At 37.0% G+C, this 13,850-nt stretch overlaps 1 protein-coding gene across 2 annotated transcripts in view; it reads left to right on the top strand.

Moving 5' to 3' along the window:
• The window catches only part of tram1 (translocation associated membrane protein 1), a 10,161-nt gene extending 2,490 nt beyond the window's left edge, over window positions 1-7,671 (top strand). Inside the window, exons 2-11 of one of the 2 annotated variants that reach the window (XM_014002313.1) lie at window positions 1,164-1,227; window positions 1,996-2,114; window positions 3,050-3,166; window positions 3,258-3,316; window positions 3,435-3,519; window positions 3,736-3,806; window positions 3,921-4,025; window positions 4,100-4,243; window positions 5,674-5,825; window positions 5,949-7,671. In XM_014002313.1, coding sequence (XP_013857767.1) covers window positions 1,164-1,227; window positions 1,996-2,114; window positions 3,050-3,166; window positions 3,258-3,316; window positions 3,435-3,519; window positions 3,736-3,806; window positions 3,921-4,025; window positions 4,100-4,243; window positions 5,674-5,825; window positions 5,949-6,019 — 987 coding nt within the window. In that variant the 3' untranslated portion in view covers window positions 6,020-7,671. Of the gene's footprint in view, window positions 1-1,163; window positions 1,228-1,992; window positions 2,115-3,049; window positions 3,167-3,257; window positions 3,317-3,434; window positions 3,520-3,735; window positions 3,807-3,920; window positions 4,026-4,099; window positions 4,244-5,673; window positions 5,826-5,948 lie in introns of both variants that reach the window. The other variant, XM_014002312.1, reaches the window with a different exon arrangement.
• Window positions 7,672-13,850: the final 6,179 nt, after the last annotated feature.

Here is a 13,850-nt window from a genome sequence, read left to right as displayed (position 1 = left end):
TAATGCACCTAAAAGTTGTTTGCCAACCACCATTACAAAAAAAAAGTCTTCCTGGAAAAGGTGGCCATAGAAAGAGATGCCTGGGCCACCGCGCTTTAACAGCGGCCACCGGCGACCTGAGTCTGGAACAAACTAAACATAATGAATGGATAAATTGGTTGTCATTGCCTTACTGCTAAACTACATTTCCGTCATTGTGATGAGTTGGTGGGAGGCCTGCAATTGTGTCTTATTTTTGACTTGAGCTRTCTAATAATTATGGCTTATCTCATTAATACTACTTGTCTTTATTAATATTAGCCAGAGTTTCATAAATATGGCTTTTTTATTGTCTTATTGTTATCACTGTGTCTCAGTAATTTTACTTTACTTAAAAATATTGCTTAACAACTCATTATAACTTGGCGTTTCATTAATATGACATCATCTTATAACTATGGCTTAGCAACTCAATAATATGACTTAATATCTCATTAACATGGCGTTGTCTCATTATTATGAATTAGTCTTATTACGAGTTAGCGTCCCTTTATTGTTACTTAGCCTCTTATTGATATGACTTAGCTTATATGGCTTAGTGTCTCATTATTGTGAATTAATCTCATTCCGAATTGGCATACCTTTATTAGGACTTAGGTTCTTCTTATTGATATGACTTAGTCTCATCTAAAGGGTTTAGAATCTAAACGCTTTCGATGAGACTAAGTCATATCATAAACTTTAATCTCATTATGACTTAGGTTCTCATCAATATGGCTTAACTTCCTATTAATATAGCTTATTGTCTCATAATTAGGAATTAGTGTCCCTTTTTTATGACGGCTTCTCGTTGATATGACTTAGTGTCTCATTAATATGGCTTAGTCTCCATATTATGAATTAGAGCCTCATTTTTGTGACTTGGTCTTTCATTAGAATGGCTTGCAGCTCATTATTTCACTAAGCGTCTATATAATGGGAGCCTTTCATACATAAGACATGTTATGAAGTGTTATAAATATGACTTAGATTTTAAGTCATTTAATATCTCATAATTATAACTTGTGTCATTGGTATTTATTAAGTGTCTCATTCATACTCAGATTTATTGCAACATTAACACATAAATACTTGTTCATGTGAGAATTCTCTTGTTGCTCATATACATGTGTTTTAATCCACAGGTCACCTCAAAGTTTGCAGTAATATTCATTACTGTCCAGTACAATGTGACCATCTCAAATAATGGTAAGGAAAATACCGGAAGGTGGCTGTGTGTGTTAAATGTTTGGGTTTACTTTGTAAAATATTGTTTTCCTGCTGGAAGCTTCTCATTCAGATTCCAGAGCTCTACTTACTTAGCCTTAGACAAACCCATTTAAGAGTTCTTTTTTTTCTTTTCTTTTCCCCCCCCTCATTGGAGCTAAATTTAGTCTGCCTGATTTATAAAGTTCTCTAGTGGCAAGGTTGCACAGGATGAATTTAGGCTGAGGCGCAATGTAGGCCTCACAATTCAAAGTCCTGCTTCTTTCAAGGTTAGCCGTTTCTTTGCCAGTTTCAGACACTTTTGTTGAAAGAACACACGACCTCGGGATTTATTCAAAATGTGTTTCAAAACTTTAGGTGTGCAGGTTGCCAGCTGGTTGCTTTTATGTGTGAAACTTTTCTGCTGACTTGTTTCTGTAACTTATTTGCAACTTTTCTCTTTATTATTAGACAAATCTTTACATAGAGATGGGGATTTTTTGGTCRTTGCTGACCTTTGCAAAGAGGTGGATTTATTTCTGGTGTTCTTTCTTTTTTAAAATAGACGTGCAAATACGTTTTTGTCATTAATTCATGTTGTAATTCAGCTCRGTCGAGAGTCGAGACTCACTAATCCAAACTCCACCCTTTCAGGATTTAGGATGATTATACTTGGGAATGTTTTTGCCTGAAGTGARTGAAATGTCTCATGAAGCAGGTGTGTGTGTGTGTTTTTGAGTCGGTCCTGATGATGTGTCTGTGCCACAGAAGGCCCAGAGGAGACGGCGGTGAACCACTTCCACCACGGCATCAAAGACTTGGCAACCATTTTCTTTTACATGCTGGTGGCCATCATCATGCACGCCATCATCCAAGAGTATGTGTTGGATGTAAGTGAGACACATTCATCAGCAGATATTTAAAAATAAAATAAAAACATATCACCCGTCACTGGAAGGCAAAGGCAGACAAGGATATTTTGAACTACTGGACACGTTTTTATCAAAGTGCCTGTGACATCCATCAAATACAAAAAGTCAAAGAAAACACATTTTTATATAAGAAAACTTGCATAAAACATGATTTTACCCATTTTGTCACATAAATGGCAKATTTTCTTTTGAACTAGGCTCAGCCAAAGTGCAACAGGAAGTGACATCAAAGGGGAACTCTTTAAGAAACGGAACTCTGTAATCTTTGTTTATTGAAACAATATTATTTGAACTCTGACTCGTCTTCATCTCTCTCGGATAGAGACTGAAAATAATCTAAAAAAACAGATTGTTCTCTACAGTCTGTGTCGTTAGCTATTTGATCACTGCTTTGTTCCATCCAGGCATTCCCCTTTGACATCACTTCCTGTTCCTTCACATGCAAATATCTCAACAACTGTTCATCTCAGCAGCAGGAAATTCTTTTTGCAATATGTTATTGATGTTATTTTTCCAACAATGCCGTTATAGTTATTTTAAAAAAATTCATGTCACAGGCACTTTAAAGTTGCTATAAGTATTTAAATGAATCTATCACTGATTAACTTTAAAAGTCAAATTCAGGATGCCAAAAATGGCTTTAGTCGTCACAAAAAATGRCTATTATAACTTAGTCAGTTTTTTACAGATATTAAACTAAAATTTGATGAGGTTGTATCTGAGAGTCATTCGCAACACACCTTCTGAATCTGACATTTTGCTCAGGATTACCTTGAAAAACAACGCACAAATTATTTTTAAGGTTTTAAAAAGACAGCTAAGGCTGCATGACCGGAGGGATGATAAATGAAAAATATTTAAAATGTTATTTTTGTTCCTTAATTTTCCTGCAGAAAATCAACAGGAAGAAGCACTTCTCTAAAACCAAACACAGCAAGTTTAATGAGTCGGGCCAGCTCAGCGCCTTCTACTTGTTCTCCTTCGGCTGGGGCACAAGCATCCTGCTTTCTGTACGTGCAGCCTTTTAGCTTGTATTGTGTTTTTTGTTTTTTTCTTGCTTGCTTTTGGTTACACTGAACTAAAAAGCCTCTTTGTTCTTAGGAAAACTTCCTGTCCAATCCCGTCTCTCTGTGGGAGGGTTACCCTCACACTCTGATGCCGTAAGTTGCACTGTTGTCTGTAGAATCATGTTGGTTATTTATAGATAAACTGAAACAARTACCTGCCACTTGAGTTCTTTTAAGAGCGCTAAAAAACTACAAATGTTCTCTTTTTCAGGTTCCAAATGAAATTTTTCTACATTTGTCAACTGGGTTACTGGTTACATGCTCTCCCAGAACTTTATTTCCAAAAGTCGAAGAAAGTAAGTGTGTGTTTGAGGTTGTGGTGGAAGCACAGTTTTTGTGCTAGGATGACGTGGTGTAACTTGTGTTTGGCCTCTTCCTGTTTGACTTCCTTGTGGCCATGGGTTATTGTTTCGAAGAATCATACGCTTCTTGCTGAAATGACCATGCAAAACCACACTGTTGTAAATATTTTGACCACTCAGCCTCCCGTCGTTTTGTGTTTACCCTTTTAGGAGGATATTCCACGCCAGCTTGTGTACATCTTCCTGTACCTGGTTCACATCGCTGGCGCCTACATTCTGAAGTAAGTGCTGTCACCTACGGAAAGCTGCAATTAAGAGCGTAATTATGAGGCGGTTGTATGTAGGCTGTGGCCTTTTACGGTGGTTTTAAAGATGCCAGCCTTTGTGTGTTCCAGTCTGAACCGTCTGGGCCTGGTCTTGATGGTCTCGCACTATTTCGTTGAGTTCCTGTTCCACGTTTCACGCCTGATCTACTTCAGCAACGAGAGCAATCAAATGGGGTGGGTCTATAACATTTACCAAGTCCAATATTGGGTTTCGAAAGTCTTGAATGCTCCTGTTTTTGGTCTCATAGCTTCACCATCTGGGCCGTCTTGTTCGTTGTTGGACGGCTGCTCACTCTGTCCCTGTCGGTCCTTACCGTGGGCTTTGGCCTCTCCACAGCTGAGAAGCAAGGCTTCGATTTGGCTGCAGGGAACTTCAACATTTTCTTTGTTCGGTAAGCGTCCAAAACCTTTTAGTCCAAGTGTAACCACTTTAACTTTGGCTCTATATGAGCAGGGTTGAGGACAAATGTTACCTGCCTGAAACAAAAATGTTCAAAATTTGATTTAAAAAAAAAAAACATGTACTGTACTTTGTACTTTTTTATCCCCTCTTGGAAAGCATCTTTGAGTATCCTAAAAAGTGCTATATTTGTTTGTGTTATTATTATTACTACTACTACTACTACTACAAAATATTAACAGGACATCAGATGCAAACATTGCAGACTGAGTCAGTCACTAAGTCAGTCTATTATCAAAAACATCATCAATTAACTTTTAGTATTGGCCTTGGAAGAGCTGCTTATGAAAACAGAACGGTGATGAACAGCAGAAAAAACACTAGTATTTATTAAAAATGTGCAGATTTTTTTTAAAATACAAATTACAGAACACGAAAGTGCAATTTRCATCAATTGAATCTTATATAGCCTATCTCATATCTAAAGATACATTTAAGGTATCTTGAACTGGAGTCTCCTTGCAACTTAATAGTAAATCTGACGTCATTTAAACTAGTCAGAATGTCATTAGCGATATCTCAAATAGGTATTTTGCCTTATCAACATAAATTTAAAGATATCTTTTATTTATTTATTCTTTTATTTCATTCATAAAAACAAAATCTATGCACAGCATTAAAACCAAAGTAAATCATACCCTGAATGAAAACGGTGCAGAGTGAAGAAAAAACTCTTATATCTGCCCCTTATTTAAAAAAAAAAAAACAATATACATGTCTATTCATAACATAATTTCAGATATCTGAAATGTAAGTGTTGAAGCCAAATAAATGTAATAACAGCCTGCCATACAGTGAGCTTCCAACTGTTGCTGAAATGAACCTCTGCTGCGCTCAGAGCAGAAGCACACTGTTACGTTAGTAAAATGGACTTATTGAAGGAACGTTCACATCTTTTTTCATCTCTGCGGGTAACAATAAATTATTTTTTCTTTCTCCGACAACTTGTGAAAAAAAAAAACGACAGTTTTTAGTGCTTCACTGTGCACGACATGCAGCAGGAGGGAGAATTATGATCCCCGCCACACATTTCAGTTATGCGTGACGTAACTTTTCTACAGTGGGAGGGGGAATATATGAGGGTTTATTCTCTGTTTGCCTGTTTTAAAACGCTTTCTTCATTTATTTGCAGAATTTTTCAATGAAATGGCCAAATTAAAAAATAAATAAATAAATGGTTTATCTGCCCCGGGCAGTCAGGGTATTTGTCGAACCCTGTTTATGAGATCAATCTGCAGACAGCAGAGCCGTTGGTGTCTACATGAAGCTTGATGAATCTCCTCATAGAACATTTGATGACTCTTACATTCGACAATTTCCATCTTCTCATCATGCACATATTTGTTGCCTCTCGTCTGTTAGGATGACCGTCCTGGCAGCCATTTGYTTCACGCAGGCCTTCATGATGTGGAAGTTTATCAACTTTCAGCTGCGCCGGTGGAGGGAGCACGCCGAGGCTCAGAGCTTGAAAAAGAAACAAGCTCCTACCAAGAGCAAATCAAAGAAAGACAAAGGTGAGCGGGCGAGAGCATTGATGTTTAAACRGAAACGTGAACATCTGTGCAGAAAGACCAACATTTACTGAAACCTTTCTGCGGTGGTCTTTATTGAAACTTGGTTGTGCTGTGTGTTTCTAGCCAATGGAGTAAATGGAGTGAACTCTCATGGTGCTGATTCACCAAGATCAAGAAAAGAGAAGTCCTCATAAGAAAAACAAAGAATATATTCCCCCGAGTCATTTCCCTCTGTCTCCCTCTTTCTCTCTCTATCTTTCTCACACACACACACACACCTTTCTCAAAGATCCACCTCTCCTGGGGTCTTCATGGCCGTGTCCAGCCAGCGGACTCCTCAGCTCCTCAACCCTGATGTGCGTTTTCAGCTCCCCACACAGGACAGACCTCCCAGCTGGAATTCCCAGGGCTGTTTAGCTTTAGCTTGTTTGTCCGAGTCTTTGCCCTGCTGTGCCATCTTGAATGGGGGGAGAGGAAAAAAAAAAACAAATTAACTCAAATAAACTGAAGGAAAGACCTTATTTAAGAAGTGCCTATTGATATGAATTGTTTTTGTACAGTGTGTAATTTTTAAAGATTTCAGGAACGATCACTTCACTGTTTGTTTCTCCCACTTCAGGTCGTTTGAAGCTTAAAGGGAGAGTCTGGTCTATTTTTCTTGCTTTTTTATTAACTGGTTCTATCATAGTCATTGAGTGGTACATGATCAGCTTCGACATCAGTCATATGCCACAAAGTATGGAGTAAAAGAGCAGAAGTCTTTGCTAGGCTAGGCTATTGACTTATTTTTAATATTCTAAAACAGCTCTTCCTCTAATTCTACCTACTCCAGACGCTCCAACTGTTTTCTCTGTGCTCTGACTGAAGTTATTGCTGATAAGGTACTATTTTTTTATGGCTCTTTGACAGAACATTGCTTSACAAATAACCAGGCAATCGCTGCGTATCAGATACTGTGTATTCCAGTTTGTTTTCTCCTCCCCTGCCTTGTGTTTGTAACCTTTAGCTCAGCTTCTTTGCAGATGACACCTGTTTTTATCTTGGAAGCTATATGCAGGTGATTATAAATTCCCGTATTTTTTTAAAGAGAAGATTATCTCGATCTATAAGAGAAAAATAGTCAAAATCTAACCCACTTACACCACCTCAAACATATGCAGACCATTTAGAAATAGAAAAATGCTATACAATTTTTTTTTCGTATTAACTAGAATGTACAAAGGCAACCAAGGATAGCAGGAGTCATGCTGGAATGCTGTAAGGTACATTAATGGCTCAGTATTGTACAAAACTTCCAGGAGAACATTAGTAACCTGATGTAGCATAAATGATAAGAGATTAGAACAGCTTTATCACAACAGAACACATTTGTCATGAATTTACATGGACTCTGTTGCTGACAACTGTATTCATAATGCTGTTATTGACACTTTGTGCTTTAGTTTTTATTTGTGGGTCTTTGTATGAAATGGAAATGGGCAAAAAAAAACATCCCTTTAGTGATTTAGATTGAATGATTGTCTTGTGTAGTKTGGCCTCTTCTAATGTTTTTAATGGAGTGGTTTCATCATGTGTTTGGTCCTGAGATTACTGCTTAGCTTAAAGTCCAAAATAATGATTTATTGTAAAAGCATCGACTACAAATGGAATATATTTATATTTTCTCATCTCCATACCCATTACTGACTGTGCCAAATGGACCTGGTTGACTGTTGCTGACCATTTGCCTTTTACTTACACGCCATAAAGCTACAGAGGCCGATCGACTGTATTTAAAAGGTTCAGTTACCCAGGTAACACAAACATTGTAAAAATAAAAATAAAATGAACCCATTTAGTCATTTTAGACACGTGAGCTAACAGTATTTTTTTTTTCAATTTGTCCTGGGGGGTTTATCTTGTAAAGAAATAAAACAATCTTAAAAAAAGCAAGTATTCAGAAAAAATGTTTTGACAGCACAGATGACAAACCTGTTTGTGGAAATCAAGTCTTTATTGGAAAATTGGGAATTACAAGAAATATTTAATGCACTGAAGGTTCTCTTTTCTGGAAATGTTTTTGATGGTAAAAGTAAAAGTACACTGGTGCAGTTTCCACCTTGTAACAATCCAGGCTGGAGTAAAGGTTCTGAAGCTGACAGTTTCTACAAAGTGCAATAGGTTACGTTTATGGTAGTTAGTTGTAATTTATATTCAGACTACACTCAGAACTCCGACTGCATTAAATTTTTTAGAAATTTTTCAGAATTAAAATAAAAGCTGCATAAAATCATTGCTAAGATCAGAGGTCTTTAAAGTACTTCAAAAAAAAAAAGAATTAAGTCAAAGTAAAATTACATGAACAGAAAATGACTGGTAAAAAAATAAATTTCACTGATGAGAAAACTACTCAAGTAAAAGTCATAAAACTTCACAAAAATAGGAAAAGTATTTTTTTTACACACATTAAGAAATAAACTGTTGAATTTACTGGATCAAACTGGTTCCACTAAGCCAGGTTGAGTAAATTGAGCAATATATGTATATTCTTTGCTCAGTTTACTCAGCTTGGCTTAGTGGAGCCGGTTGACATGACTTTAAGTAAATTCAACACTTCATTTTTTTTAGAGCACATAAACATTTTTCATGATGTGTTCGGACATGTTTAAGTTTGTAATGAGTAACTATAGGTGTTAAATTTTAAACAAAAGAAGTAAAAGTATATTTTTTAGCTTTACAATGTAACTAAATAAAAGTAAAAGTAGCTATTAAAAATATTTGGAAAATTACAAATCCTCAAAAAAAAAAAAACTACTTAAGTACTGTAACAAAGTAAATGTACTTAGTTACTATAAACCTCTGTAAAAGATACAATTAAGATTTACTGCGGGGGACTGAAAGATGTCCAAAAAATCCTTAAAACATTTTAAATGGCCTTTTAGAATTCCTGTTTGTCCAAAACAAACAAAAAAAAATGATATCTAACCCATTTTCCCCCCTTAGATATCTCAAACATCATTCTTCCTATATGACTGATGTCATGGGTATCAGGCACCAGATATTCCCAATGTTCTTGTCTACAGAGAACAGTTATGGATATGAGAAATAATAGTTCTTATTATAAACTAAAATATCTATTTTACTTTATTTATGTTATATTACAACTATATTCTGAAAAATGTAGGATATCTGTAGCTGAAAGCTCAATACACGTAAACAGAAAAATGACTTCTTTATTCCTGTAAATTTATGGAGTACTTTTAACCAACCACAGGACCAAAGTTCTGTGCAACACAATAAGTCAGGACAGTAGCCCTTATAAAAGACTATAAAAATTAAAACCAACCTAATAATAAAAATGTTTTAAGTGGATATAGAAAAAAAAACAATATACCTAAAAGCTAAAATGTTTATTTTGRGTTATGTATATCTGAGATAAAGATCATGTGATTAGTTTGCTTGCTATTGTWTAAACTCAAACACATTTTCTACAGTCCACACTGAGAAAGACTAAGAATTTGTGGAGCAAATGACCTAATTATGGTAGCTGAGAGTGATTCCTAACTCTCAAAATACTGAGTGATAACTGAGGGCTAAAACTGTGCAACATACTCAAATTTGAACCATTTTAGAGAGAACTCCTGGTTCAGTCATGTGACTAACGCTGGGTACTGAAGTTTTTATTTCCAAAGTCTTGGTGCACCAATAGGCAGCTACTGTGACCATTAGGCACATTTTTTAGAAACTTTGTTTTCTCTTAGCAAAGGTAAGTTTTCACACATGCAGCTGTTCTAATCCTTAGATGTCATATTTCACCTATAGCCTATTTTGACAGCATTTTTAAAACAATTTGATTTAAAATAGGTTTGTCAAATATTGCTGCAACATGTATGTCACATGGGGCAATAAACTCTAAATTCTACAGAGAAATTCCATGTGACGTGTCACAACGAGATTAAAACTGATCATTTGCTTAATCAATTTAGCTTATGCAGTTGTTTAAATATATTTTTGTTTATCTAAAATCACATTAAAAGAACAACGAGCATGTAAGTTTATGAAAATATTAAAATGAAATTTATAAATTTACTATGTATGCCCAAAGTTATATGTGTATATGTGTGTGTTAATTACAAAAAATTCAGAAACATGTTACATATGATCCATTTGTCATAATTTACAACCCCCTAAAGGATTAACATGGCTGCCATAGCCAACTGACTTCGGAAAACACACAAAAAAATTACTATAACTCAATCAGTTTTGCAGATATTGTCCAAAAATATGGAGTGGTTGTAGCTGAGTTGTTCACAATGCATTCCACAAGTTCAACGTGTGGCATTAACTGTTGTAGCCAACCCTGTGTGTCAGCAAAATATAGTTCACAAATCGGATGACGTCTAATGAAACTTGCAGAAAGTTGTCAGCTGGTAAGCTTTTAGAGTCAATTCAATTTAATATTAGCTGACAAAAAAATGACTATAACTTGGTCAGATGAGCTGAAATGAGTCATTAACGATGCATACTTTGAGTGTGAAATTAACGCCTTTCTGAGGTTTGACCAAAGTGGAAAAGGCTAGAACTGATCGGCCTTTAATTTATGAATAGGGATTTAAAGAGATGAGAAGACCAGCTTTAGTAAGCTGAAAAAATATCAGTTTGTAATATGAATTGTAAAATCAGAAACTAAAATGAGCCTATGTCAATATTTTCCAAAAACCTATGTATGACTATAAAAAAAAGATGAATATGAACTGTAATGACTTTTGACAAAATCAAAAGTCATTACAGTTCATATTCATCTTTTTTTTTTATTGGCCCAATCACTATCAGTGATTGGGCCACTGATAGTGATTGGGTGGCCCACAAAAATCAGAAGTCATAACAGTTCATATTCATCTTTTTTTTGGTGGGCCACCCAATCACTATCAGTGGCCACCCCCTGGGGCCCCTTTTTGAAAAGTTCCTGGAGGCGCCCCTGCTACACCACTCACAGCTCTCCCATACAAATCTTTATTCAACCTCAAAAATTGAGGACACGACCTTAAATTACAAGAAGCAGCTCACCACTTGGAGGTGGTGTTGCACAAGTTTCAACTGGAAAAGAAAAAAAAATGCTTACTTCCTTACATTTTGATTATAATACTGTTTATCTAAATACTTTATGTATGACATGCTTATTTGTAAGGATAAAAGGGGAATAAAAATAGCAATGTCTCAAAGCACATTTGAACACCGTTTGTAGTTTTGTGAATTGGTCAAGCTTTTAATTATCAGTGATTTGCAAACTAATAGTTGGATTTAATGTTTTAAAAATAAGTTAGTTTTGTTTTTCAAGCGTGCTTGTTGTGATCATTTTAAAGCATCACACAAATGTTTAAAGAGCTTAGTGTTACATGCATTATATTGTCGTTTTTATTCCCTCCATCTAAGGAGAAATAGGCTGCACGGTGCACTTTTTTTTTTTCTTGAGAATGCATGAAATGTTGTTCTGCATCTTTCCAACCACAGCACGCATTAAAACAGTGATGACTCCAGGCGACAGTCGGCCGCTGGCGGAACAAATGTCGACAAACTGATGTTGATTAATCGAACAGCGACTGCGTTCAGGTAAAACGGACTGGGTCGCATAGAAGCCGCCCCCCGCCCCCCCTTCGGCGGCGAGTTGCTGCTGGAGCCCCGTGATTTGGTTTGGTGTGGGGGAGGATAGCAGCTACCAGTCAGATAAACACTCAGCGTTGGGGTTTGCAGAGTAGTAGGAGGAACATGGCGGCGCAGTTAGCCAGCAGAAATGTTGTTCCACTACCGCGAAGGTCAGAGTTGCTCCGATTAAACGGATTTTAACAGCGAGGACTCAGCGAAAAGTGCCACATTGTGAGTAGCCACGCGTGTCTGTAATCCACGCAGGGAGGAAAATCGTGTCTTTTTTTTTTAAATATGAAATCCAACGATTCAGCGTGAGAGGGCTTCAATCTCGGTTGCACTGTCTGACAGAGAGGCTCTCGCTTCGGCGTTAGCCTGTTAGCCAGCGTTAGCATCTCGGCTAAAGCTCGCTACTTGTGGCAGTTGTGTTTTTTTTTCCTGCAAGATAACTCAATTAGACGACGGAGACATTAAGCTTGCAATAAAAGCGCTACTGGGTTTATTACGTGCCGTCATGGTTCGTGAGGGGGCAGCCACGTGTGTGTTTGATCAAAAATGCTGAATTTGACGTGCACATTTTTACTTTCATGTGTCATTGTTTTTTGTGCTGAGTTAGCGACTGACTCGTTCCCTTCAACGCTGGACGAAGTTCGCCAGTTTTTACCGGAGCATAGTTAGCATGCTAACCGAGTAGCTGGTGGCTAGTTTCGCTCTCTTTTTGGCAGAATATGAGCCGAAGACAGCCCTCAGCAGTATGTGTCAAGCTAGTGATGTGGTTGTAACGAAGCTGCTTTAACAACTTGCCATGTGAGTTTAGCTGATGATTTTTGTTTGTTTGTTTGTTTGTTTGTTTGTTTGTTTACTGTCTCTTCTATTCTGTTTGGCATTTATTATCGGTACTCTTAACTACCAGATTATCTACTCTAAAGCTTGAAACGTCAGAAAAGTTRTCAAGAAAGTTAGCTGCCATAACAGGAAACCCTATCGTGCCAGCAGTTTCACAGTAGTTGTAATTATGTGTAGAACAAGTATGGTATTACACTAATGCACACAAATATGGTCACGGTGGACACAGAGGTAGAACAGAGTTAGAGAAATAAATAAAAAAAATCATTTTGAAAGTGTTGTCGCTTTTAAAATGTAAAAGAATGATCACCTGTCAGTGTAACCCCTTCCTTATTTTAACAACACAGTAAACATAAAAATAGTCCTTGGCTAAAAATACAATTGACTCACTAAAAACTGTGAAATTATTGTCTGTCACTCATTGCATAAGTCAAAATTGTGCAACTTTTAAAATGTGCTTTGATCAACATCATCATTTTAGGAGAATGTGGGTTCGGTTTGAGTTTTCGTTTCACATCCAGCTGCTGATGCGAGAAGAGAGCTTCGTTTAATTATCTGAAGTCTTTCATCATTGCACGTTTCTCATGCACACGTCTCATTGTTGACACTGTTACAATGTATTGTACAGCCTTGTTTGAACGYACAACTGAACAGAGAGTGCTTTTCTGAACAAATCACTGATGCAGCGTGGGGAGGGGGATGCTGCTTGGAGGTCTTGTTGCCTTGTTGTGTTTGTGTCTCGAGTGCAGTGCTCTCCTTCTAAAGGGCCCTTCTGCTCGACTGATTCAGGACCATACAGGCAGACAGCTTGTGTCATTTCAATGAGTGTCAGCACTTCTCACCGTAATTCTGGAGGAACGCCTCCGTGGAACCAGTTGAGCAGCCTCTGTTGCATCACTCTGCCCACCTGATGGTGCACAGTACTTGTCACATCGCTGATACGAGATCTGACACGACATGTTGGTCAGCTGCTGTTTGGCTGCAACTTCTGTGAAAAATGTGTTGCGATGGAGTTCAGTTGTAGCTGCCTGTGGTTGTACGAAACGAAACTTTTGGAGAAGTCTAAAATGAATACTGTCTATGTCTTATCATGTTTTTTTTATTAATACCACCTTAACAGTCAAAGCATATTTAATTACTGTCCCAACAGATGGATCCATCAGAGGCTTTTGACTTCTTATTTTGTATTTGTCTTAACGTGTGCTTTCTTCRGTTTAAATTTCCTGGCTTTGTAAGACAATAAGCTGAAAACCGTTCTGTGATCCTAGGGTAAAATATTTGACCTGATGATGAGAATGGTCTCATGAATGGAAGTGCCCTTATTCATAAGACAAGAAGTCACTTAATGGTAGGCGTGTCCCAATTAGGGTTGGGCAATATTGGCAAAAAAATAATCACGATTAATTGTGGTATTTAGCCGATAACGATTAATATGACGATTAATCCCCTGGAGTCCCTGGACACCCTTATTTTGTAGTCACATGACCAATTTAGTGGGAAAGATTTGCTCTTTATAAAAAATTGTTCCAAATTTTGTGAAAATTACAGATTTCAGGC

The sequence above is a fragment of the Austrofundulus limnaeus genome, unplaced genomic scaffold (assembly GCF_001266775.1).
Source record: "Austrofundulus limnaeus strain Quisiro unplaced genomic scaffold, Austrofundulus_limnaeus-1.0 Scaffold12, whole genome shotgun sequence".
Classification (NCBI taxonomy): domain Eukaryota; kingdom Metazoa; phylum Chordata; class Actinopteri; order Cyprinodontiformes; family Rivulidae; genus Austrofundulus; species Austrofundulus limnaeus.
This window is presented reverse-complemented; position numbering and strand designations above follow the sequence as displayed.